This window comes from Lacerta agilis, chromosome 12, assembly GCF_009819535.1.
Source record: "Lacerta agilis isolate rLacAgi1 chromosome 12, rLacAgi1.pri, whole genome shotgun sequence".
Classification (NCBI taxonomy): Eukaryota; Metazoa; Chordata; class Lepidosauria; order Squamata; family Lacertidae; genus Lacerta; species Lacerta agilis.
Genome location: NC_046323.1, coordinates 33,727,172 through 33,753,290, shown reverse-complemented (window position 1 = coordinate 33,753,290; position 26,119 = coordinate 33,727,172). Strand labels below are relative to the sequence as shown.

At 43.9% G+C, this 26,119-nt stretch overlaps 2 protein-coding genes across 6 annotated transcripts in view; one reads left to right on the top strand and one right to left on the bottom strand.

The window, feature by feature from the left end:
* The window catches only part of STAM (signal transducing adaptor molecule), a 21,263-nt gene extending 18,097 nt beyond the window's left edge, over positions 1-3,166 (bottom strand). The window contains exon 1 of the mRNA XM_033165789.1: positions 2,951-3,166. Coding sequence (XP_033021680.1) covers positions 2,951-2,990 — 40 coding nt within the window. The 5' untranslated portion in view covers positions 2,991-3,166. The remainder of the gene's footprint in view (positions 1-2,950) is intronic.
* Positions 2,746-26,119, top strand: HACD1 (3-hydroxyacyl-CoA dehydratase 1). Of its 5 annotated transcripts, none has more exons than XM_033165793.1 (7): positions 2,746-2,767; positions 11,113-11,230; positions 14,407-14,425; positions 14,507-14,595; positions 19,547-19,668; positions 23,022-23,200; positions 24,043-26,119. In XM_033165793.1, exons 2-7 carry the CDS (start codon positions 11,135-11,137, stop codon positions 24,123-24,125), a joined length of 588 nt encoding a protein of 195 aa, XP_033021684.1. In that variant the 5' UTR covers positions 2,746-2,767; positions 11,113-11,134; the 3' UTR covers positions 24,126-26,119. The 5 variants fall into 5 exon arrangements, with proteins under 5 accessions (XP_033021684.1, XP_033021683.1, XP_033021686.1 ...); XM_033165792.1 differs by lacking the exon at positions 2,746-2,767 and adding an exon at positions 3,608-3,657; XM_033165795.1 differs by lacking the exon at positions 2,746-2,767 and adding an exon at positions 5,588-5,910.

The following is a 26,119-nucleotide window of genomic DNA, read 5'->3' as shown; positions in this document are numbered from 1 at the left end:
TCCTGATCTACTTTCTGCCCTCTTCTGACCTAAACAACTGTATTTTTTCACTGATCAGATTTTCTGGTTTAGCCCAGTTCACAAATCACAACTTTCTCTTGTAAGAAAGCAATGGCTACCGCACGGCCAACACCACATTGCTCTTTCAGTTGAAGAAAGAAAAAGACAGTCATCTTGAAGCTACATGACTTCTCTTCTAGCTCCTCCTTGGAATTCATTCTCAGGAATAGAATCTGCAGCGTTGCTTCCCAAACAAAATTAAACACTTACTATTAATGCAAGATGCAGCCTTTTACTATGAATGTTTACTCAAAAGTAAGTCCAACCATGTTTATTGGAACACACACAAACATGTGTGTATTCAGTTGCAACCCAAGTTTTGACAATGCTGTAATTAGCTTTTTGAGTTCAGTGACTGCACTCGCAAAGTAATGTTAAAAACTATGGTGGAAATGAAGTATCCTTTTCAAAGAATGTTGGCTTGTCATGTTGTTTGAACAAGGAATGCTGACAGGTTAATTACATAAGTCACCTTAGCAACCAATGATTTGAAGCTGGCTTGTTCTAGAAACTTACTAGAGTTTATCATAAACTGGGTTTTCTAGCATGTGTAACAGAACAAGCAAAAATTATCTGAAAGGGAAACAAATGAAAAGTGAGATGGATGAAAGCTTGTAGGCCCAATGCTTTGCTTGGACTCACTGCAGTTCATCCATACAGCACTACACGGTGTGGACAGAGGGAGAGAAGGAATTCAATAAAGCACCAGGTAAGTTCTGATAAAAACAAACATTATGTTTTTACATGTCATCAGTTTCTTCTACCTTCAATTCAAACATTACTAGAGTGCTGGACAACTTCATTAGTGAGCTACCCCAGATAAACAAATCCAATGCATTTTATGGTAGTGCACAATCCTTCATTGCAATCCATGATGAAGCTGCCATTACATCCATCACACCTCATTTCTGAGGTTCCCAGCAGCATCTGGTTGACCACTTCTAGGGCCTATCTGGACATCCCTTTGACACATATTGTGAAACTGGAAGGTCTTGAGGCTTGTGCAAACATATTCACTCCCTCTCCCTGCTTCTGTGTACTGTGGGAAAAACAAACATTTGAACCTTAAAATTCCAGTTCTTTTAACACAGGAGCTCCCCTGATGCTAGCACATTAATCTTCCCCTGTGGGAGGAAAGTGCAGGACAGGCAGGAAAGTTACTATATGAACTTGTCTGATTCCAATCTTTCCTTAGGGAAATCTTGATACAAAAATAACATCTGAATAAGACTGTGTGCTCAGCTATGCAGTGCCCCCTCTTTGGTGTGACAGAACAAGGAAGTTCTTATTTGCTGGACATTCTATGCTCAGTCTCTTCAGAAACAATCATTTTCCCTGGATTTCTGCATCTAAAGATATAATACAAAAGCTGCATTTTGCATTCATACTTTCAGTTCCCCACAGACTATCCCACATTAACAGGTGTGGCCTTGTGACAAACATCCACATGTTTTTATGAATCACTGATGACTCTACATAAATTCTGAAGTCAGCCAGTCATGAGCTGAATGAATTCCAACTTACAACTGACAACAATCTTGCTAAAGCTCTGTTGTCATCAAATTACGACTGCGAAAGCTGCTACCTCTCTACATATTATATAGCTGCTTCCAACATATTAATATCATTAGTGTTAAGTTCTGTGTAGTATTGACCCTATCTACCCAAGCCTTTTGACCTTTAGTTCCCCTTTCTCTTCCCAAAAAGAAAAGATATTTTAAAGGCAAGCCAAATGCGAATGGGTAACAATTCAGATTGTGTGGCTCGTTTTAAACAATTCCTACAATGAAGACACTGTAGGAAAGATTATGAATGTACCATAGAAACCATAACATACAATGATCCTGTGTATGTGGGAAGGGGAGCTGGAGCTGGCCATATATATACACACTGGGAGATCACAGATGGCTGTAACTTCCAAGTGCATAGCCAACCCTATCCATGACAAGTAATTTTAATCAGTAATTTTATAACCCATAAGACCTTCTACAAAACAGTGTACAACAGCAAATACAGCGTGGCAAACCACTAGAACTGGATGCCGCACCCAGTTAAAGCCCATGACTTCCCCTTTGGTGAACCTTGGGAACCATAGTTTGTTGAGGATGCTGAGAACTGCACCTGTGCATGAAGCAAACTGCAGTTCCCAGGAGAGGTGTCAGGGCTTTAAACGTATGATGTGTTTGCAGCCTATCTAAAAATCACATCTGTCTTATTACAAGAATTCTGAAGCAGCCCCAACAACAACAAAATGTTACTGGATAGGCACTCAGTGAGGAATTACTTTAGTGGGAGAAGAGGAGCTAGAAAGATAGAAAGGGCTGAGAGCTACCAGGTGTAACATAGCTTGCTAATGTACTTATCTTTGGGCAAGTCACACTCTGTCAACTTAAGCTACCTTCTAAGATTTGCTGCAGCGATAAAAGGAGAACCAACCTACACGTTTCCTAAGCTCTGGGGCAGATTTTAACCTTAAAAAAAAAAAAAAACCAGCCTTGGAAAATTAAGAAGTGTGGCGTGGTGGGGTGGGGAAGAGACAGACCCCTTGTTCTCTCTTAGCTCCTAACAGCTTTAAAAGATGAAAATAAAGGCGATGGAAAGACACATGACGCGCCTTTCAACGGCTAAGCCCCACCCCGCCTGACATATGGGAAAGGGAACTTGACAAAGGCGAGGAGGGACCCTCGTGCAGGGAGAAGAAAGGCAGGTGGGAGGCGGGTCGACCCCCGCGAGGAGATGGGGAGGGGGTCGTATCCACGACGGAGGGAGGGAGGAAGGGAGGAAGGACTGGCGATGGGGTGGGAGGGGGGAAGGCAGGAGGGCGAGGGGGGATCTGTGGGTCGGGCCCAGACTGAGGCGGCTGACTGCCCGGGCCTCCTTCTTGACTCACCCACATCCTGGTCGAAGGGGTTGCTGGTGAAGAGCGGCATCTTCCCAGGGATGCGGAGGGAGGGCGGCGGCGGCTGAGCAAGGCGAGCTTCCCTGCCGCCCCTCCTGGGCGGAAAACAACAAACAGCCACAGACGCCTCAGCGCAGCGACTGACGGAGCGAGGCCCCGCGGCGGCTTAGGCTCCGCCCCCCAATCGCCCTCCTCCTCCTCCTCCTCGCTCCCTCTGTCCGCCTGGTTCGCCACAGTCGCCGACGCTTCCGGGCGCGCGATGCATGACGGGGAAAGAGGTGTCCACCGCGCTTGCCTGACGGCGAGGCGGGCACAGCGCGGCTTCCCAACGGGGGGGAAGCGCCTGGGAAAGAGCGGTCGTTTTTCTCTATCCCCAAACCCGACAAGTTTCCCAACCCTCCGTGGCTGCTTCCTATTGCCAGACAGGGTTGTGTGGATGTGTTAATGGAGTAAAAGGCCCTTCAGGCGCGCTTAGGAAAGCCGTTTGCGTCCCCTCCAATGAGATCTCCTGGGTTCTAGGTGTGTAAGGATGCCTGGTCTGCCAGGTGGGGATGCGGAGCCTGGACGAGGCAAGTCAGTGGGACCCGAGTAAATGCATAGCAAACCTGTATGCACACACTCTCTCTCAACAATCAGGAGAAACTAAGTCATCAGGGATAGCCACCACTCGCAAAGAAAATGGGCTAAATGAATATATGATATGATATTCCACTATTGGGCAAAGCAAACTCTGGCTGGGCTAGGCAAGAAGGAAGCGTGGAAACTCCACACACACACCCCACCCCCATCCCTGGCACAAGCTAGTGGCCAGCAGATTGAAAGCTGCAGCACCTGACATTTCTGGGAGCTGTCCAGCATGCCTGAGCCTCAAGGATATGGCCAGACAGCAGCTTACATTGTTGCCGACAGTGCTGCTGGACCATGGACCAAGGAACGGGTGAGAGACACTGTAGCCTTGCTGTTATAGGATATTGAGAGGGAGGGCATAATTCTCACATGGAGGTCACAGCTGACTTGGGTTCAGCTTACTCAGGACAGGACAGGTATATCCTTCTCCTCCCTCTTTCTCTTTACTTTAGCAGTGGGTACTGTGCCAAATTGTCACACTCACTCTTCAGGCTTTGGGATAGTTAGGGATCCTATACTCTCATAATTAAGACAAAATAAAATAAAAAATTCCTTCCAGTAGCACCTTAGAGACCAACTAAGTTTGTTCTTGGTATGAACTTTCGTGTGCATGCACACTTCTTCCAAGAACAAACGTAGTTGGTCTCTAAGGTGCTACTGGAAGGAATTTTGTTTGTTTGTTTGTTTGTTTTGACTATGGCAGACCAACACAGCTACCTACCTGTCTCATAATTAAGGTGTGTGCTGAATGATTTGCTACCTGCCCTTATTGGGCATAAGCTTAAGGGCAGAAACAAATGTTCAGTGAGATAGAAGAGTGCCAATTTCATTTTTCAGCTAGGATGTCCGAATGTTCACTCCTGGAAATACTATAGGAAAGGAACTTTAGGATGAGCCAGAAACAAAAAATCATGAATCTGTTTTATATTAGGATTGTTTTGCACATTAAAAAGAGTATTTGACACATGTTCAGTCTCTCTGGGTACACATATATTCCCTAGCTGTGGTCCCTTATCTTAATTCAGGTGGTCTGCAGCATGCTGATATTATATTAATTTATAATTGTATTTGTATTCCTTTTTATTTCTCATATTGCATTTTATTGTATTACAATTTGAATTCTTTGGAATCTAAACCTAAAACAATAAAATTTAAGAAATAGAAGAAGCAATAAATATACAGTTAAAAATCATACAGCACCTAGCCCAGCACATTACGATTGCAGAAGAACCAGTGAGTGGTCTGCCAAGACCATCAAGCGATTTTCAAGAAGTCCATGGGGGGGGGGGGGTTGGCAACCATTGCATTAGGAACAAAAGAAGGGTCCTGCTGGTCCGACCAAAAGCCCATCCTATATGTTGCATTCTCACAGTGGCCAACCATATGCATGTGAGAAACCTTGATATTTCATATGGGTTAGTAATTTATAAATATTGTGTGTTTGGGAGATTCCATTGTTGAAGGAGCCCGGCAAGTTTCTTGGTGAGTTAATCACCCTGGCCTAAGTAGTGGTCCTTAATATAAGAAAGGAAGTTGCTTTGTACTGGATGGCCAATGGGTGGCTGGTAATGAGAAGCACAAAAGCCAGAGTTTAGTTCAATGAGAAAGCTGGGCTACAGACAGGCAGAAACCGGAGAGTGAGAGCCATGCCTGATTTCTGCTTAAATCCAAAGCTGTGACTATGGGAGAAGCAAGACCTTCTAGGATGTTAATGCTGTGAACCATCGCAAGTTGTATACATGTGTAAATAAACCATATATCCTAAAGACAACACAGTCTCTGCTGTCCCTCATTGCAAGGAAACCAAACCCTGGGCGTGCAACAACACTTGTCAAGGAGGATGGTCCAAGAGGTACACCTGTTAGAGTGAAAGAGCAACGTGGCGCGAGGAGTGTGAAGACGAGTCCCAGCTTGTGAGGCGGGTCTCATCACCCTGGCACACAGAGGCGGCCGGGTCTCTGGTATCCTCCGGAGCCCCTGCGCGGCCGCGAGGGGGTCGGGCGAAGCCTCCGAGCAGCTGTCCAAGCAGCAGCTGCCGCCGGGCTCAGCGAAGACGGATGGGGCGAGCGCCAGAGCCAGCTTCCTGCCTGCGCGCCCGACTCCGCCTCCGCCTCGCCTCCGCCTCCTCCGGCCTCCCCCCACGTGTGTCCGTCTGTCTCCGCCTGGACTCCGGGGAGGGAAAGCATGGCGTCCAGCGAAGAGGACGGCGGAGCCGGCAACGGCTCGCTGGAGGAGAAGGAGAGCGGCAAGGCGGCCGCCCCTCGGCGCCGCGGCTCCGTCACCACCGCCTGGCTCATCTTTTACAACATCACCATGACGGCGGGGTGAGTGAGGGAGGGAGGGAGAGCGCGCGCCCGGCGGAGCTGGCCGAGCGGCGGGGCTGGGGCTCTGTAGCCGGCCGCTCTCTCACCCACACACCCCTCGCCCGCGGAGGAGAGATGGGCAGCCGGGGCGCCCTCGGACAAGGGGGGCGGCGGGCGGCACAGATGGGCGGCGGCCGCGGGGGGCTAAGCCCTGGCTTGCCTGCATTTCCTAATACGGTGCAGCCTTCCAGCGAGGCGAGCACGTCATGCCTCTAACCCGCCGCAGAGGTTAAGTATAGCCCGAGCCCGGAATGCCGGGCGGGGTGCGCTGGGGCGGCGGCGGCGGCGGCGGCTGCAGCATGGGGCAGACTGCTTCCCTCGGCATAATTTACGGCGGCTGCCGCGCAAGGCGCATCCCCGCTCGCTCGGCCACTGGCGGCCGCTTGCTTCCCCTGGCGAGCCGCGCTCCCCTCCCACTCCCGCAGGAGCGCAGGCTGCTGGGCCCTCCGAAGAACACCTGCCCGCCGGTGCCAGACGGGAACCGAAGCTGAGCGGGGACAGACTGCGGGTTACGCCACAAGGCAACCCCTCAGCCACCCTCCAGAACAGAAGAGTCTTGTGCCACCTTGAAGTGTGCTACTACCCAGCTTTCGACGTGGACTCGAATCAAAGAGCAGAGCAGCGGCAAAGCTGTCTTGTTCTATGGGCAGCTTCTTCTGGATTCTGTTGCATCCCCCACCCCAACCCGGCCGTGTTAAATGTAAAGATATATTTAACACCGTTGTGGTATAGCGGTTAAAGGATTGGGACCTTGGAGAGCGAGGTTCAACCACGAAGCAGAGCACTGGGCGACCATGAGTCCCTGTCCCTCAGTCTAACCTAACCTGGCAGTCACAAGGTTGTTGCGGCCATAAAATGGGAAGGGTGGGCTCCTTGAAAGGAAAAGTGGGATATAAATAAATAATAAATGCACGTCTCCTCTGGCACTTCCACAAGCCGTGCATATGCTAAAGTAAACGTGTCTTGCATGAGACTTAGCAACACAGGGGTTTACAGTGTGCATTTTTTTCCTACTTGAAAGTGCTCTTCATATACTGTAGGAAATGTGGCATGAAATTATTGAAAGTGTGGTTTTTCAGTATGTGTGTATTGTGAGGATTTTCAAAGGATCTGAGTGACTAGGCATTAAAATTGCAAATGTGGCTTAATGTAAGCAAACGTAAAGTGATGCACATGGGGACAAAAATAAACAAATCCTTTGTTGTTGTTCAGTCGTGTCAGACTCTTCGTGACCCCATGGACCAGAGCACACCAGGCACACCTATCCTTCACTGCCTCTCGCAGTTTGGCCAAACTCATGTTAGTAGCTTCAAGAACACTGTCCAACCATCTCATCCTCTGTCGTCCCCTTCTCCTTGTGCCCTCCATCTTTCCCAATATCAGGGTCTTTTCTCATGAGGTGGCCAAAGTACTGGAGCCTCAACTTCAGGATCTGTCCTTCTTCACATCATAATGGATTCTGAACTGGTGGTGACTGACCACCAGAAAACAGAACTTGGGGTGGGGGGGGGTCTTAGCAAATAGTGTGATGAAAATGTCAGCCCTTTGCAGCTGTGAATAAGGTGAATTCTGTGTTGCAGATCATTAGGAAAGCAATTAATAGGGGCAGTAGGAAACTACCAATAACATAATACTGTTATACAAATATGTGATGTAACTACACATGAAATACTTTATGCAGTTCTAATCCCTGCACCTCGGGAACAATAGAGTTGAACTGGGGAAGGTACGGAAAAGGGTAACCAAAATGACCAACCTTTGGGGCTTTTTAAGTTTAGGGGGGAAATAGTGAGTGAAATGAAAGGCTTGATAGGGGTGATTAAAATTATGCATGGTATGGGGTAAAATTGACATAGTTTTTCTCTCACTTTCCCATTGGGTCATCCAGTGAATCCAAATATTGGAATATTCAGGATAGACGAAAGGAAGTAAAATACCTAGTTAAACTTTGGAATTCACTGACTGAGGATGTAGCGATGGCCACCAATTTAGGTGGCTTTAAAAGGGATTAGACAAATTCATGAATGATAAGGCTATCACTGACAACTAGTCATGATGGCTAAGGACCAATGTCAGTATCCAAGGTAGTATGCCTCTGAAAACCAGTTGCCAAGGGTCACAAGTGGGAGAGGGCTCTTGCGCTCATGCCCTGCTTCTTGGCTTCCTACAGGCACCCGATTGACCACTGTGAGACCAGAATGCTGGATGTGTCTCTGGTTGGGGCTCTTCTTTCGTTCTTTCGTAACCAGGAGGACTAGGGGAACATGCTGGTGCCTTTTGCCTGGCACATCTTCAGTGTCTGTAGGAGCTGGTCCTTCTGTGCTATTTCAGCTAGTAAGCAGCGGCATTCTCAGAAGCGCCTCCCACATGCAGTTCACAAGACCAAGAGGGCTGTGTATGTGAAATTTCAGTGTGAAGAGGAACCACAGAGCTACAGAATCCAGGGTAGTTGGTATAGAAGTGCCACAGACCATCATTGTGGAACAAGGTGTCTTGTATTTGCTTTTTGTTTTGATCATGGACCTTCTGAATGCACACCACAGTCCTGATAAAGAATAGCTGCCTTAGCAGGATAGATCTTGAAATCCTATTGCATGCTTATCCTAGGAAAGTTGAATTGGAAGAGTGGCTCTTTGCGTTGGATTGGCCATGGGAATTTGAGCAAACCCTGGCCTCAACATCTTGTATTCCAGAACTAGAGTAAAAGGTCCTGGTTGAACTTTTGAGTGGGGTTGAGACCATGTTTTCTAGATGTTTCGCAAGGAAACCTACACGTGGAATGAATTCTTTTTTTAAATGGTGGCAAATACGATAGCTCTTTTGGGGTGTCCAGATGAATACATGTAGGCCTAAAGGGGAGCGTGGGGGGGGGTTATACTCACAAGCCTCACCCATCAGTGTCCACACATCTTCTAGCTCTGGTTTCAGCATGTGAAGGTCTGAAGGGGGATTTCAAATGCTTTGGATTGAAGGTGCTTAGAATCCTCATTGGGATCAGGATTTCTAGATATTCAGGGTTCCCCATCCAAGGGTGGGTTCTAACCATATTCAACAAAGCACAGGTCAGGAGAGGTGTGACCAGGGCTAGTACGCACATGGATGTTCAGCGCAGACCCAGTACACCTCCTACCTACATAAGTCTGAGCTCCCACACATTCCTTTGAACACCTAAGGGGCCTTATATCAGCTATGGAAGGGATTTCATATATATATATATATATATATATATATATATATATATATATACATACACACACACACACACACACACACACATTTATATCCCATCTTTCATTCAGTAGTGCAAAGCAACATATAATTATCTAATTATCCAACAAACCTGTGAGATAGGTGAGCCCAGGGCTTTTTTCAGGAGGAACTCACAGGAACTCAGTTCTGGCACATCTCAGGTGGGCGCCATTGCCATTCTAAGAGAACAAGGGAGGTGTTCATGGTGACTTCCTGTACCTCTTTTCGAGAAATATAGCACTGGATGAGGCTAAGAGAGTGTGTGGCTCAAGGCTGTCCAGTGGCTCAAGGCTGTCCAGTGAGCTCCATGGCTAATGGGAACTCCCTTTCTGCAGCCCTCCTTTGCTCACAGACCCCCCTCCATGGTAACCTCTTACATTTTCCTCCTATGACACATTGCAACAACTAAGCACCCTTTTCATCTTCTGTCCAGTTATAAAGCCACAATTCCTTCCTATTCTGCAGCCCCTTTTGTACTCCTGCTTTCATCTCCGCCTCCCTTTTCATGCTTCCTGCTCCCTCCTTTTTGCAGCTGCCTTTGCACCCCCATTTTCACCTTTACTTTCTTTTCCCTCCATCCTCCCTTTTCTCAACTCCCCCCTCTTGCCCACAAACACCCCTCCCATTTCCATGCCCCTTCCTCTCTTCCGTTATGCAGTCTCCTTTGCACACCCTCCCACCGTTATGTTACCATATCTTTAAGATGAATACAATCTTAAGAGCAAGAGTTAGAGATGGAGAAAGTTCAGTTCAGTAGATGGATGCTGTACATATACAGGTGTTTGCTTGGTAACAATTCCTACATTGAACCGGGAACTTCATGTTGGACAACACATGGTACTGGGTATGAAAGTACTATGGAATGTTTGAGGGCTCTTAATCCTTTATCTCCCTCATGTGAGGCAACTGAGGAATGGAAGTTTGAGTACAGCAAAAAGGAAGTGACACTGAAATAGTTCCCTTTATTTTTACCAGTGCCCCCTTTCACTCCTCCACAGCATTGCACATGTCCCTTTTAATTCAATTCACTTCCATCTGCCCCCTCTCCAATTTTGTGTCTCCAGTTTCCTTCCCCTCCATCACCAAAGCCTTAGAAGTCTCTTCTCTCAAACCTCCCTCCGCTGCCTCTTATATTACCCCACATTCCTCCAAATGCCGCGTTTACCTCCACCCTGTTCTACCTGCCCCTGCTCCAATTCCTCTTTTCTCTTCTCCCAGTGACCAGAGGACTAAAACTGTCCCACACAGAGACATCCTTTCCCCCACAAGGCATTCTCTTCACCACTGCATCAAACCATTTACTACAGACATGAGTCCCCTCCTTTTTCTTCCTGCCTGCTCCTTCTTCCCCTGCCTCTGCCTTTAGATCCTTGGGAAACAGCGAATAAAAACAGTGTGGTGACAGACCAGTGCATATATAGTATAGAAAGAATGAATTTTGCTGAACAGAGTTCTTGAATCTCCTCCCCCAATTCTTCTGAGGTTCTTGAATCCCCTCCCCCAATTCTTCATTGGGGTTCTAACCCTACCACAAACTATGCAGATGAGCCTAAATATCAGTGAGGAAACTTTCTGTAATTGTAGCAGTTCTATTAAATGTGGTAAATGTCAGCTGAGGTAGATTAGATTTTGTGTCAAGGGTGCAGTGAGGTAATTTACGCCCTGAACTTAGTGGACTTATAGGGGAGCTGCTGTTTAGATGGCAACATATTTTATGTCATTTACTTCAAAATGTGGTAAGCCAAAAAGTTTGGGAGGCCATTCTGCTCATGCTTTGGAACGGGGTGCCGGACCCCTGCCTCAAAGGCCTGACTAGAAAGTAATGCTGCTTGGTAGAAGGTCTGGTAAGAAATAAGTTAACTGCACGAATTCATTACTGTATTCCATTAAGAATACTGCTTCTCCTCTTTCTAGGTGGCTGGTTTTGGCTATTGCCATGGTGCGGTTTTACATGGAAAAAGGAACACACAAAGGCTTATACAAAAACATTCAAAAGACACTTAAATTTTTCCAGACTTTTGCTTTGCTTGAGGTAAGTTTTTTTAAGCAATGCATTTTTTTTAATGGGACAGTGGTGGTTTGGGAAAATACTTTCAATGAAACATTAACAGACCCAAAGAAGTTTAGTCTGTTGTCAAGCTATCAGAAGTTCCCACACCTTCAGCCAGAGGGAATAGTTCTCATAAATTAGGCAGCCTAAATTAACTGTCTCTGGACTGCTAAGTTTGAGGTCAGAAGCTCCATACATAGAGACGGGACCAGCCCCTGTCCTGGCAGCTACAAGTCCATGTGACATGCTGACTCTAGGCCTGTATGGAGGTGCCATTTGTATCAATGGGTGTCTCCTCATGGAGGCTATATTTGTAGCTCATGGAGTATGATTTGTGTGGTTGCGGCGATCCTTTTTCTGAGCTGTCATCATTATGCAACTTTATTATTCATTTATTTCATACACACACCCCGACACCACTTTTCTGCCATGACATCCAAGATGGCTTACAGTTTTAAGATATTAAAACATGCTCTGATGGCACTCAATGTGGTTGGCTGCCAGCTAGTATGAACCAGGTCATGCAGATTTATTATTGACACAAAGCTAGCATAGATTTGCTAAACATTATTTAAACATAATAAATGTCTAAATAATTTAGAGTGACGATGAGCGCTTTGTGAAATAGCTTGCAAACTATGCAGAATTTGGAAGAAAGGCACTTTAACTTGGGCTTTTTTGTAAATTACCAGTCTTTTGAATTTCCCACTGATTTGAAATTGAATTTTAAGTTTCTCACCCTCTTTTCCATATAGTTATTCATGGAACCCCTGCTGTTTTTCTATATCTGTTGCCTACACTTTGTGTGTGACTTCAGCTCCATGAGTTCCCATGGTGGTGTTGGAGTTGCCTCCCCATGCTGTGATTCTGTCCCATAGTATGATCCTGGGCATGAATATGCTTTACAGGCCCAATGCTGTGTTCATCAGCTACCTGAGAGGGAGGCAATGAAAGTGTACCACATAATGGCATTTGTCTCCAGTAGGGGTGGGTAGCTACACCCACCTGCACTTCTCCTGACATTATATATGACATCAGGTGTGGGGCAGTTAAAGCGGGGCTTTGCAGGCACCGCTGATTGGCACTGCCTGCAAAGCCCCATGCACAGCACTTCCAAAGTGTCTACTATCAGCTGATGGTTGGTGGTTGGAAAGCACTGCACACAGTTTTTTGCCTGCATGGGTTGATTTCAAACTGTGCAGGACAGAAGGAGCCACCTGCCAATCATTCATCACCTTATTGTGATGAATGATTGGCAGGTGAGTGACGCCACCCACCTGTCAAACATAGCCCACTTTGTGTGTGTGTGTGTGTGTGTGTGTGTGTGTGGACATAAGAATCTCCCCCACTGGCCAGAACCAGTTTTCTTTCTCAGTTGTGCAACATTGTACAGTACAGGCAATGTATGTCATACAGCTTGCATGCTTTTGATCTCAGACTTGCTCCAGCCCTCCTAACCTCCCTGGAGCTTGGAGGATGGCAATTTTTAAAGGAAACCTCATAGACCCAGATGTGGCCCACCAGCCATTCACTGTTAGTCCCATGTATAATGTTTATTTAGTTGTACCATTATTTTCAGATACACTCTCTTTTATGTTTTTGAAACAATAGAATTTATTTATTTTTAAAAAAATCTCACTTCCTCATTTAGAAATCCTATTTTCAAAATAGGACACCAAAATAAAATTCTGAAATAGTTGCACAGGGTTCCATTTTGTCCCCCGTGCTATTTAACACCTATAGGAAGCCCCTGCAAGCTGTCATCGGGAGATTTCAGGTGAAGTGTCATCCATATGCAGATGACATCCAGCTCTATCTCTTTTCCATCTGAAGCAGGAGAGGTGAGAGGTGAGGTGTTAGACAGGGGGGCAGTGATGGGTTAGATGTGGGCCAACAAACAGAAGCTGAATCCTGACAAGACAGAGGTGTTGTATGTCTGAAGTCTTCATAGCCAGGAGGTAGGAGGATGGTCTGTCCTGGACAGGGTTGAACTTCCTTGGAAAGAGCAGGTCTGCAGTTTGGAGGTGCTCCTGGATTCAGTACTGTCACTAGAGGCTCAGGTGGCCTTAGTGGCTTGGGGTGCTTTTTTCCAGCTTGGCCCCTGTTGGAAAGAGAAGATTTGGCCACTGTACTCTCTGCTCTGGTAACTCGGATTATTACAATTGGCTTATTGTAATATCCTCTGTGTGGGGCTGCCTTGGAAGAAGACCCAGAAACTTCAACTGGTCCAAAATGCAGCAGCCAGATTACTGGCTGGGGATCCATTTAGATCTCACATAACCCCTGCTTTAAAACAGCTGCACTGGTTGCAAGTTTGTTTCCAGGCCTAACTTCCAGACCATTAATTTCAGTGGCTCTATTGAGAATATGACTTGTGTTGCATATACAACCCAATTTAAGCAACTTAAGGCAGCAATCAAAATTTGAAACTGAGCTACGAGTCCCTTTAACATTGCAAATGTAGTGAGCTGTTTGGCTTCTGGGTTCTAGTGCCATGGCTGGTCATGGGATGCATGACTGTACACGTAACAGCAGCCAGTTCGCGGTCATACAAATATATTGAGATAAATAGCAGAACATTGTACAACCCAAATAACAATTCTAGTAAAAAATACATATTTTTATGCTTATTTATTTAACAAAGTGCATATGCTGCTTGATTATAAGGAAACCTCTAAGTGGGTTATGCTATTAGTACTGAAGTGCTCATTGTATTCCAAGCCTTATGCTTTCCAGTGGAGAGGTGGAAACAGTTGCCAGATGTTTTACCTCTCCTGCTCCTAATGTGCAACTTTAAAAAACAATAATATATTTTTTATTGTTTTGCTGTTTATGAAGTGCCTAGTTTTGCAACAAGGTAGTGGTATCCTCCATGCTGTCATGTGCCCACCTGCCAGTGGAGTCATCTCCTGATGCTTATTCCTCCATGATTGCTGTGATTCTTCTATAGTTTGTATTTTCCATGTTAAATTCTATCCCAGCCTAGAAGTTCCATGTGAAAAAAATGGAAGGAATTGTTTTTTGTTTTTTTTTAAAGAAATTATGTGTTCATTCTCACATGACTATGATGCTAATAGACCAGGTACAGGCATTTCAGGTTTTGCTTTTGAAATACTCAGTTGTTCATCCTCCCCATCTATCTCTCTTTAAATTTACAGATAATCCACTGTGCAGTTGGTGAGTCATTGTTTCAGTTTCTCAGTTAACTAAACAAAATCCTGCCCTACGAGACAAAGGTGACCTGTTTCTCTTTTTAAGGAGTAGTGCACACTTCTATGCTTGTGACTGGGGTCCAAGTGAGTTCCAGAATCTTCATGGTGTGGTTTATTACACATAGTGTGAAGCAGGTAAGTGTCATGAAACTGTCTGTGTCTTCAACTCTGCATGGTTTTTTTGTGTGTGACAAATTGCAGTCTTCTAAAAGTCAGCAGAGATGTGTCTTCAGCAAGGCTGAAGGAACCTTCAGAGGGCCGAGGATGACTTGTAACAGCACACAGCTCTGCAGGCAGAACTGAAAAGTTCCTCATTTGTGTCTGCCTTACGCTTGGGAGATGAGGACTTAAAGGCCATTGGAGATGGATATCTGAGCTAGGTTGGCCTGCTGCCTGGTTTGCTCTCTCTATGAAACAAGATCAAAGGCTGACACATCTCTTTGGCAACCTATTCACCAAGCTGTCGGGCTGTTCCTGTTTCAGAGAGGACTTAAAATTAGCACATGTTGAATGGACTAAGTGAAAGTAAGCCTTAAGCTAAATGCATGTGAATTAATCTTTCATGCAGGTGTTTTCCTAGTTAGCATTAATGTCATTGTTCTTAGGTATGTGCAGTAAGTGCTCATAATAGGTACAGTATAACGAAAGTCTCCTACCATTTATAAGCTCCCAGGGAAAATTGGCTGAGGCTGGTGAGGGGTATATTACAAAGTTAAATTGGACCAGAGTGATTTTATGTGAAACCCTAGTGCTTGATGTTAAATACCACTAACCGACATCATACTGATTTCCATTGGGGAAAATGTTAAGGATGTGCTTCCATTGGACATTTGTGCAGGAATCCTAAGCATTCCTACTAGGAAGGCAAATCGCACTCACCAAACTCAGACTTAACTTCTGCTTAGGATTGCCCTGGAAAGTATGGTGTTTTGGCTGGATGATGCACAATCTTTCACGGAGTGTAGAATGTGCTTTACAATAGTTCATAATTTCAGGCTGCGATAGTTGCTTCACAATTCAATTTTGTTTTTAATATCTTAATGGTTACAACCAAAATTAACCCTAGCTTTTTTTCATTTCATTTCTATATTCATTTGCTGAAAAGGGCCCAGCCATTAAACTGTATCACCAGCAGGTGGCAGTTTTGACTATCTTCTTATAGTCATGAACGGCATAATTTCTTCATTCCTTCCTGAAGAAGTGTGTGTGCATGCACACAAAAGCTTATACCAATAACAAACTTAGTCGGTCTCTAAGGTGCTACTGGAAGGATTTTGTTTTGGTTTTGTTTCGACTATGGCAGACCAACACGGCTACCTACCTGAAACTATTCCTTTTTATGTTTGTTTTAAACATGCTTGCAGGTGAGAACTCTTGGGCTGATTATTATTATTATTATTATTTTAAATGGGTATCCAAAAGTGTGTGCAGTTTGCTCAGAACCACAGCTTGTTTTTAAATGATAGAACAGGTTTAACATTCAAACTCATTTTTCTTTATTTTTATGCCTTGGTACAAATGTTTTCCATTTTTTTCTAAGATGCCATGTCAGCATTTGAGGAGAAGGAGGAGCTAGATTCATGCAGTCATTGGCATATATCAGTGAATTTGGGAAGAGGCCCTGCCTAGTAGGAATTTACCCCTAAGTAACAGTCATATAATACATTTACTAGCACAACTGATAATTTAAACCTGTGGTGGGAAACCTCTAGGCCACAGACCGAATAAGGTCTTCCGGGACTCAGAGGGTTGGTCCATCAGGCCATTTGGGGCCAACCACACCAACCCTTCCTTGGTCTCGCATCCTATTTGAACTCAAGCCAGGGATGCAAATGATTCTCCTTTGTAGATGTGACTTGCACTCCAGCAGCAGCTGCAAACAAAGAATCTCCCTTTTAGCCCTTTGCAGCCATCTTGAATTTTGAATCACCTGGTGTCATATGACATCAGGTGATTGACAGGTGGACAGCCCAGCCCAACCGTCACAGTGGTCTGTGGAGGGTGGCCAAGTTCGAGGTATGGCCAGCATCAGAATCTACTTCCACACTCCTGATCTAAGCTCTTAAGAGGTTGGAATTTAAAGCAAAAATAAACCACAAATAATGCAAACACAATTAATGAAGAAGAAGAAGAAGAAGAAGAAGAAGAAGAAGAAGAAGAAGAAGAAGAAGAGTTTGGATTTGATATCCTGCTTTATCACTACCCGAAGGAGTCTCAAAGCGGCTAACATTCTCCTTTCCCTTCCTCCCCCACAACAAACACTCTGAGAGGTGAGTGGGGCTGAGAGACTTCAGAGAAGTGTGACTAGCCCAAGGTCACCCAGCAGCTGCATGTGGAGGAGCGGAGACGCGAACCCGGTTCCCCAGATTACGAGTCTACCACTCTTAACCGCTACAACCACACTGGCTGTGCTAGGTGTAAAAATGGATTTTTGACTCTACCAAGAGCAACATAAAAGACAGCAATTCCGTTCTGCATCTAGCACTAATCGAAACACAGGGGTCTCTTGTAGGGCAGGGCACAGAAGCTGCTTTTTTGCTCACAGGGAACTGCATTTTTCCTCTTGCAGGAGGGAAACCAGCCAGTCTATCCAAAATAAGCTGGTAACATTGGCATTGTAGAAAGAAGTGTGCTGTATCTGCATTTCTGCATCTTTGCCATGTTTTGTATCGTGCTAGGATATTGGTCTACATGCTTTATGCTAAGCCATTAATTTTCTGGAGCAGAGAGTTGTGGGATATGGCTACATATGAGCTTAAGCTCATATGCTTAACTGTAACTGGATTGCTAACAGAACTATTATCAAGCTCATCATCCATATAAACTGTCAGCTTGCTCTTTTTTTGTAGCAGAATGGATAAAATCCAAAAGATTAGATCCCCACACATAAATGAGCCTTATTACCTGCTGTGGATAAGACATTGCAAAGAACCCCCTCGAAAACCCATGCTCATCAATTTGCTGAGAATGGAAACTCTTTGAACAAGCGCGAAGTTCGATCAGTCAAGGTTTTAAATCGTTTTTTGTATATATTAGCTTGTTAAGGTTGCTCTTTCTTCAGAATTTTAGTTGGGCAACAGCACATTAAAAATAGAAGGCTGTGTATAAACTGTTAAAACAACAACAACACTAGACTGCAATTTTGTGAAGACTTACATGGGAGTAAACCCTTTACTGAACAGAGTAGGACTTGCTGCTGAGTAGGCATGCATAATGAAAAACATTTTTTTCTTTACATTTTTCTTTTACTTTGTTTAAGGGGTAGCTGTACTTCCCTAATCCCTAAATCAATGCATTAGAGGCATTGTCATTCCTCTTATAAACCAAATTAGTTTGTCCATTTCTGCTAATTCTAAGCATTTCAGAAACCATTCCCATGTAGATAGAACATAAGGATATTTCCATTTTGTGGCCTGCACTACTCTGGCTGTGATTAACAAGATTTTCCACTAAAGAATCTGTTCTGCAGACACATCATCCTCAATCTTGCCAACATTGGAGAAAGACTAAAATTTGTTCCTATCGTCAATGTTGCATATGATGTTTCCAAAACCCATTGGCAAGTTGACATTCCCACCAGTATGGTGAACATTAATACAAAACATTTGAAGAGCAATAGTAAACACTTGGTGCTGCTCCTTGATCTCATGTGGTACTTGAGATGCTCACCTGTCTGAAATCTTCACTGTCTTCGGATTTTGTCAAATAGTTGAGCACGGGATCCCCTTCTGGTCTTGTAACAAAATCTGTGTTGCTTTATCTTATTTCACAGACACCCACTGGGCTCTTACTAGTTTTCAGGTACTTTAACGCAAAAGAAATCTGTAATTCCTCTTTTCAGAATGCATTAAAAGAGATCTCTGCCTCCCTCCTTTGCGGAGTTAGAAATTAATCTGTTGTTGCTTTTTTCAACAGCTCTGGGTAGCCTCTGATATCTTGAAGTGGTTAGTAGATCTCCAGCACCTACAAAGACAGTAGAATGGCTTGGTTGTTGACCAAGCTGCAGATGAGCATAGACTATAGTCAGCTACAGCGCCTAGTTCCTTGCACCATGTTGTACAATTGGAGATCTTAGCCTACTGCCTAAGTGATCCTCTTGCAGAAATTATTCCAGACAGCATTCTGGCATTGGGTTCTTTTTGCAGCCTGTAGCCTCCTTTTGGTTGCACATTAGACAAAGTGAAATTATCTTAATTTATTGGAAAACAAAACATGTGGAGAGGAAAAGGCTGCAACGGCCTGTTGAAGAGGGCAGGCCTGGCACCAGAGAATGGTAATATTAGGCCTGGAAAGGCCAGGGCCCCAGATCCAGCAGAGGGCTTATTATGGGCACAGTGCTACCACCTCTACTTATCCAAGAAGGTCAGATGCAGCCTAAGAGAGTTCTCACTTTGTATATCCAGCCCCTTTTACTGATTAGGGTCACCCAAGGGCCCCCTCCTCCAACTCTTAGATCAAGCACTGTAAAGAGGACACTATAGAAGGTTTTCTATACTAGAAGAAGCACGAAGGCCAAAAGGCATGTGCAAGCAAAATAGTAGCTGGGTTGAAAACAGATGTGTTTTGTCTGTGATTTAAATCAGGGGTGGGAAACTGTGCCCCTTCAGATGTTGTCAGATTCCATCTCCCATCTGTCCCAGCCAGCATGGCCATTGGTTCGGAGTTATCAGAAATGTAGTTCAGCAACATTTGATTTAAATTGTGTCAATATTGCATCCGTTAGCTCCTAGGGCTTCAGCTTACCTAGGAGTAAGCCCTGCTGGATTCTGAGAAGACATGTAGAGGTTGCTCCCAGAGCAATCAGGCCAAAGAAGAATTATTTGGGAAGGTAACTTAAAAGGTTGCTGGGGGGGGGGGGTTGGGGGAAGAGAACTGCAAGCTTTCACAAATTGCACCATGTGCATATGCGAATTTGCTGTATTTAGTTATTGCTCTGTTCCATAGGCCATCTCTCAGTTTGGTGTGGGATGTTTAGCATAACATGCATTCTTCTTAAAAACATTGGGTGTTTTGCCTTGCCATTCTGTTGCCAGCTTTCTTTACAATTTAAAGATTCAGAAAATGTTGGTTCTTTATACTTCTGCAGATCCAGAATGAGGACAGCGTTATTCTTTTTCTGGTCGTATGGACTGTGACAGAGATTACTCGATATTCCTTCTACACATTCAATATGCTCAACCACTTGCCATACTTCATAAAATGGGCCAGGTGGAGAATGCCTTGCAGTTTAGTTTCTCATTGTTCTGTGCATGCTAATTTCCATGCATGCTTAAATCGGCAAGGAAATAAACAGCTGTGAGAGCTTAGTTTGTTTTTAAAGCTGAGAAGTTGTGTTTGCACTTTTGGATCTGCTTTTAATGCAGAGTTTGCTGACTTTAAAAAATTAATCTGTCCTGTGTTCATGCCATTAATATTTCTAGAGAGTTCTTGTGTGTCATTTGAAAATTGCATATTGAATAAGATAGAAAAAAATGTTTGTTCACAGGTGGTTTGCTTTTGCTTGGATCATATGCTATTTTGGGATTCCCTATAGATAAACACGGCCTTTTATAAATGAAAGTGCAAAAGCTTGCAAAATGCAACACCTGTGCGAGTCTTTCTGTTATGTCAATTTGGGGATATAATTCTGCTGGAATTCGATGCAAAAGTAGACTAGGTGAAAGAAATGCAAAGGATGCAGTTTGGGGGAAGGCAGCTGCAACCTTAAATGGAAATATTCCTATCCCAGGCGCAAGGAACCAGCGGCCTTCCAAGTATTGTTGGACCAACTCCCCCCCAATACATTCATCATGCAAACTGGAGAGTTGGAATCCAACAACACATGGAAAGTGCCCCGTTGGCAGCTGCAGTTCTAGCCTTTTGCCATGTTGCTGCTCTTGGCCAGTGTGTTTGTATTGTAAACATTGACCCAAGTATTTTGGGTCAATCATAGTCATATTTACTTGGAACTAAGGTTCGTGTGTGTGTGTGTGTGTGTGTGTGTGTGTGTGTTCAGTGGGCTTCTCCCTGGTAAATGCATATTATTGGCAGTTTCAATGGCTGGTGCTGTAGCCATTTCGTTTAACAGCTTGTGTCAACTGAAACAGACACTGTCAACTCCACTCTGGTGGTGAGCATGTGGTAGTTTAGAGACCCAGTCATATTCACATACATGGCAAAAGCTTCTGCAATTGCAACACCTGCAGCTCTTTTCTCCCAGGATAGATATTTTTCCTTTAAAAAATAATAATAAAATAAATACAGCTGGATAAGTGATTAGATTTCACTGATCTAGAATTCTTTTCTAAATTGAGCATTCAGTTACATACACGGCATGTTTAGTGTTACACAATGTGTATGCCAAATCATAAGAAACTAATGTTAGGACAGTATATTTCTCCTTTTAGTCCAGCATCATATACTCTTGACTAGCACTCACTCCAGTGTCTCAGTAGATGTCCTTCCCATCACTTGCTACTTTTAAAGTGGAGATGCTAGGGCTTGAACCTGGGGTTTTCTGCATACAAAGCATGAGCTCCATCACTGAGTTTTGATATCTCTCCCCAACCCCCACCCCGCCGCCTGCTGCGAAAACACTACAAAAGCAAAGCAGACAACCATATTCTGATTCCACCGACCCCCCTGCATTGTGTATTATCTCTTAAATGAGATTTCAGAATTCAAAGGAACTCATTTAGCACCCTGCCTTTCAGTGCATTAAAAAAAATGTGACAAACTATTATTCTGTACTTCTTTGTAATAGTTTGGGATTTTCTAATCCTCTTGTGTTTGCTGCCAGAGGAGCTTTGCCACTTTGTGCATAGTAGAATGTGCCCAGCTTAGCTATATGAAAACTCTCCTTTCATTAATTGGCTTCTGATGTGCCTAGACAGAATTACTGAGTTCTCTTTCTTTTCTTTTTGCATGCCGTTAATGTGTTTGGTTCTCTTGCGCACCCCACGCAGTCTACTCGAGTTCAGCTCTTTCGAGGGCCATGAGTTCTTTTGAGGGTTTCGCGTTCCCTGGCTGCACCAGTTTTGGACATGGAATGCACATTGCGCATTTCCTTCTGGCCCTGGGAGCAAACCATCTTTGCCTTTTCCAGCCTGAGTTCAAGAGGCTGGTTCTTTAATGAATGGCTGCATTTGTATGCTTTTACCTCGTGCAAAAAAACCCCTCTGTCAAAGTATTTATACCTTTTAAAAAAGGAGAAGTGTCCAGCATGTAAGGTGACAAATATATAAAAGAAGATAATACCATGTTTATTAAAGCCAGTACTTTTTGGGGTGTGTGTAAAAAAAATATGAGGTGCAGATACCTATATATTGATAAAAGTGCCAGAGGTAAAAGTGCTCAAATTTGCTTCCATGGCTAGCAGGAAAAAAAGAGGTGCCAGTATTTTGCACCAGTGAATACTTTCCCCCCAAAATGCTCTGAATAAAGCAGTTGCACCTTTCAAGACCAGTGCTTTTTTATGGTTCAGAATTGACCATGGGCTCTGCCGAATGTCCATAGTACACTCTCATATTTCAACAGGATAGTTCCCAACTTCATTATTTTTCAGTTATTTTTGAACATAGCTGTACTATTAACTATAAGGCAAGCCAGATGAGTGTACTAGGGTAGAATCTAGTTAGCTCTCTTGGGCTCATGGAAGGGCTTTCGATCGAATGGATGCCTTCTCAGGAGGATCTTTTGCCAATTCATCCTTCCCCTTGCATCCCTCAGTGATTTCCAAAAAAACAGCCCCAGAGACTTGGGGAACCCTCCAGAACAGGATGGAAGGTGGCTGGGGGATTGGAAGATTGCAGGGGGGGAATAAGCAAAAATCACTTTGCCCCCTTTCCATTTTGGAGGCATCTACTTGATCAAAAGTTCTTTCATGAGCACAAGCACACCAGTTGAATCCTTCCACTGTTTGCTGCTACTTTAATGGTTCTCCTTTGTCCACACAGCAGCAGCAGCTGTATCCACAAGTGTATTGGCTGATATTTTTCTATACTTAGGATGTGTGTGTTTTTAGTATCTTCAGGGCAGATGTTTAAAGTCTGATCTTCATGGCCAAAATTTAAATTCAGATCTTGATCAAACATTTCCGTGTTCCATAAATAAAAGTTCTGAATCTGCCAGTGAAATGAAATCCTAGGCAAATCAGACCATCTTTCCCAATTGCAGGCTTAGGTAAACCTGATTGCAAAGGGAGAAATAACAATATATTAATAACCCCCCCACCAAGGAATTCTTCATGGGGATTAAAAACTCCATCCCAAAATGGAGTTGTTCCATTGGTTCCTGGCGATTGCTAACAGCCAACACAGTTGAGGAAGACAGTAGGGAGACCCATGGCTGCCCACAGTTGGCTGAGATATGTATTCAGTTGGCTGGCTCATTCACCCGAGTTTACAGCTTTTGAGGAATTTACAGCATTTTGCTCAGCCAGAACACAGGGGCTAGCAGGCCTATGCATGGTAAGTTCCATTGCATCTAGGGGAGCTTACTCCCAGGTAAGTGTTGTAATCCAAAGCGAAAAATCAGAAAGATAATGGTTGGAGTGATTTGTTTAATTATATTGTTTCTTCCAGGTACAATTTTTTCATCATCTTATATCCCGTGGGAGTCATCGGTGAGCTTTTAACCATTTATGCTGCCTTACCTTACGTGAAGAGATCGGGGATGTTTTCAGTGAGGCTTCCCAACAAGTACAATGTCTCTTTTGACTACTACTATTTCCTGCTCGTCGTCATGGCATCCTACGTACCACGTAGGTATCGATAGATGCATATGGAAACATTTGTCTTTTAAAAGTGCCATTCAAAAGGTTATCCTATCTTCTTTTACTACTCAGCTGCCATACCTTGCATCTTTCCATAACAAAGTAATATGCAATAAACCCAAGCCATCCCCATTCTTCTGAATTTGATCACGTCAACCCCCGCCCCCCGGTGCTTTCTACCTTCATATTGTGCCCTGCTTAGCAACATTCCCAAACAATGAATTTCTCAGGATGAAACACACGGCTTTGGGCCACACGTTCTTTCGGCTTATTTTCGTTGAGAACTGTTCGCTTTACGATTGCTCTTTTTAGAAATTGTTTCCATCATTTTCTGGTGGAGGTTTTTAAGACTGCTGCTTTAGGACTTGGCTGGTGTATACGTTTAAAAATTATTATTTGTAAGCTGTCTTGAATCCTTAAAAAAGAAGAAGCTGGGGCATATGGCTGAAATTCAAACTTTGACTGGGGTGGAGCCGTTTCTCCACCCAGCCCACCTCCACCCCATGGAGCAATGCCACAATCCCTCTTTGATTCCCTGTTCTGTTCCCTATAAGAAATGCTGCTGTTGGATCCCTGAAACTGGGCATTCCAGCTGTGGTGACAGACTGGGCCAGCCCCACTGCTATCCGGCTCAGTTTTGGGCCTGATCATCACACCAGCTCTGATTTGCCTAGCCGCTCCCTGCCTTGCTTCCCGACCAATGTGAACAGCAAGGCAATGGTGACCCTACTGCAGCCATGATTGGGGGGGGGGGGGTTGGATGACATAAAAATAACCAATTCAGTTTGCTACAGTTACACATCCCTGCTCTTTCTTTTCTTCCCTAATAGTGTTTCCGCAACTGTACTTCCACATGCTTCGTCAAAGAAGAAAAGTGCTTCACGGTGAAGTGATTGTAGAAAAGGATGATTAAAAACAAGCCCTTTTAACCACGGTGCTTTTTCAGAGTAACAAACCAAAATCCAGAACGTGTTGCACGAGTCCAAGTGTGAAACCATGGGACAAAAATAACCAGTGCACAAAACCAATATAGATCATATTATTTAGTAACGCTAATATTTTTCGGACCTCACTATTTCAAGTCTGCATTAATTTTTGGTACTGTCTCCACCCCCACTTGTCAAATTTAGGGGCCTTTTCATATGTTCAAAACACCGCATGTACTTGGAGCTGGCTGCTTTCTTCTGTGGAAGGTTCCTAGCCATTAGGAGAGCTTTTCAGGGGAATGCAGGAATTCCACACACATCCCTTGGGATCCTGGCCTGAGTCTTCCTTTAAATGTCACCATAGGCCTATCAGATTTCCCGCCTGTTAATATCTTATATGGAGAATTAATAAAATGTACCTTTTATCTGTGTACATATAATAAATTAGAAACTTAAGACCATTTCAATGGTTGCCAAAAAAAAAAAACCCTGAATGGTTTTCAGAAGCATCTCCTTGAAACTGATGCCAAGTGGGCTGTTCACTGTAAATGGAGATGGGAATGAGCTCAGTCTTAAATGCTGCAATATTTTTTTTTAAGCTCCTGGAAGGCAGTTGTCCTATTTAAAAGAATTCACTACTAGATACCTGCAATATGTTCTACACAAAAAGATCGGATCAAAAATTCAGCTGTCCAGATAATTTAAGGACAAGGGGTATTTTTGTTCATTTTGAAAAATGTTTATGTGCCAAAAGACAATCAAAAAGGGAAAAGTGTATGGAAATTCGTTTGCCCTCTGCACGTTGGCAATCTGTGATACATGAAATTTTGGTTTACACGCCTGTTTAGCAGGCGTTTAGCTCAGTAGACAGGATCCAAAGAACTGCACAACCCATGGGACCTTTGGGCAGTCCTCTGTGTAATATAGAAAACCTGTTTTGAAACCGAAGGTTTTCTGCTCAGAAACTGGTGGGGTGGAGTCAAATGATTGCATGTGCATTATGCAGATCTTTAGCTCCCAGCCTTTGCGCCTTATTGTAAAAGAATGTAAAATCATGATAAATAAAGTACAAGTAAAGGAAATTCAGGGAAAGAAAAACACTGGATATTTGCACCCAGCACCTGCAGTCTAGTCTCACACATCCTGAAATCTGACTCAAGGGTCAGGGGATTCTACAGAGCACCTGACCTTGGGAAGCTGCCAAGAGGGGTGTGTGATCCCTTTCTGCTTTCTGCTTGTGCTATAGGATCTTTGGATCCAAGCTGTGATGTGATTATAGCTTGTGGTGAAATCTTTCTTCAAATATACTTGAGTTTATGTGCCTAGTCCTTTCAAATTGTGTATTAGCAAGGTTTTAGCTGAGGGGAGGGGGTGCAGCTCTTTACTGTACACTTTTTACTGTAAGTGCTTTTCCGGCAATATAACAATTTTATTTTGGGGGTGGGGCCTCTGCAATTAAAAAAAAACCCACACAAAGGTGCTCTAACCATTTTTCATGTTATGTTAAGCTTTTAAAATATAGTATCACACAAAATCATTCAGCTGTGTTTAGATTAAAGGGTTTCAAGTTGCATCCGTTATATTTTTGCAATTACTGTTTAAGCCTGATATATATATTTTTTCCTTTTAAAAACGTCAAACTATTTCTTACAAAATATCCAGGCAGCTCTTTGGTACATGTTTCTGAATTGGTACGGAGAAGAACTATGTGAGAAGATCTACTATTTTTTCAATGGTTAATACGGTTACCTTTTCTAGCATTTTAACTTCTTAATGCCTAAGTATATGAAGTGCCTCATCCTGTAATTCTTGCTGATCTAAATTGGAATTTCTGCAGCTGCTCTTTAAGTAGAAATATTTGGTTCTCATGTATGCTGTCGTTAAACCTGAGGATGTTGTCATACAGTAAACAAGGAAATATTGTAGGTATTTTTTTTACCATTTTGTACATCCAATATTAAAATAATACAATTTCTTGCAA

Excerpts from the sequence above, each read along its gene's own strand:
- HACD1 (XM_033165795.1), top strand. The coding sequence starts at position 5,771 with ATGGCGTCCAGCGAAGAGGACGGCGGAGCCGGCAACGGCTCGCTGGAG. Across the intron at positions 19,669-23,021 it reads TACTTCATAAAATGGGCCAG|GTACAATTTTTTCATCATCT; the intron begins GTGGAGAATGCC and ends TGTTTCTTCCAG. Across the intron at positions 23,201-24,042 it reads CATGGCATCCTACGTACCAC|TGTTTCCGCAACTGTACTTC; the intron begins GTAGGTATCGAT and ends CTTCCCTAATAG.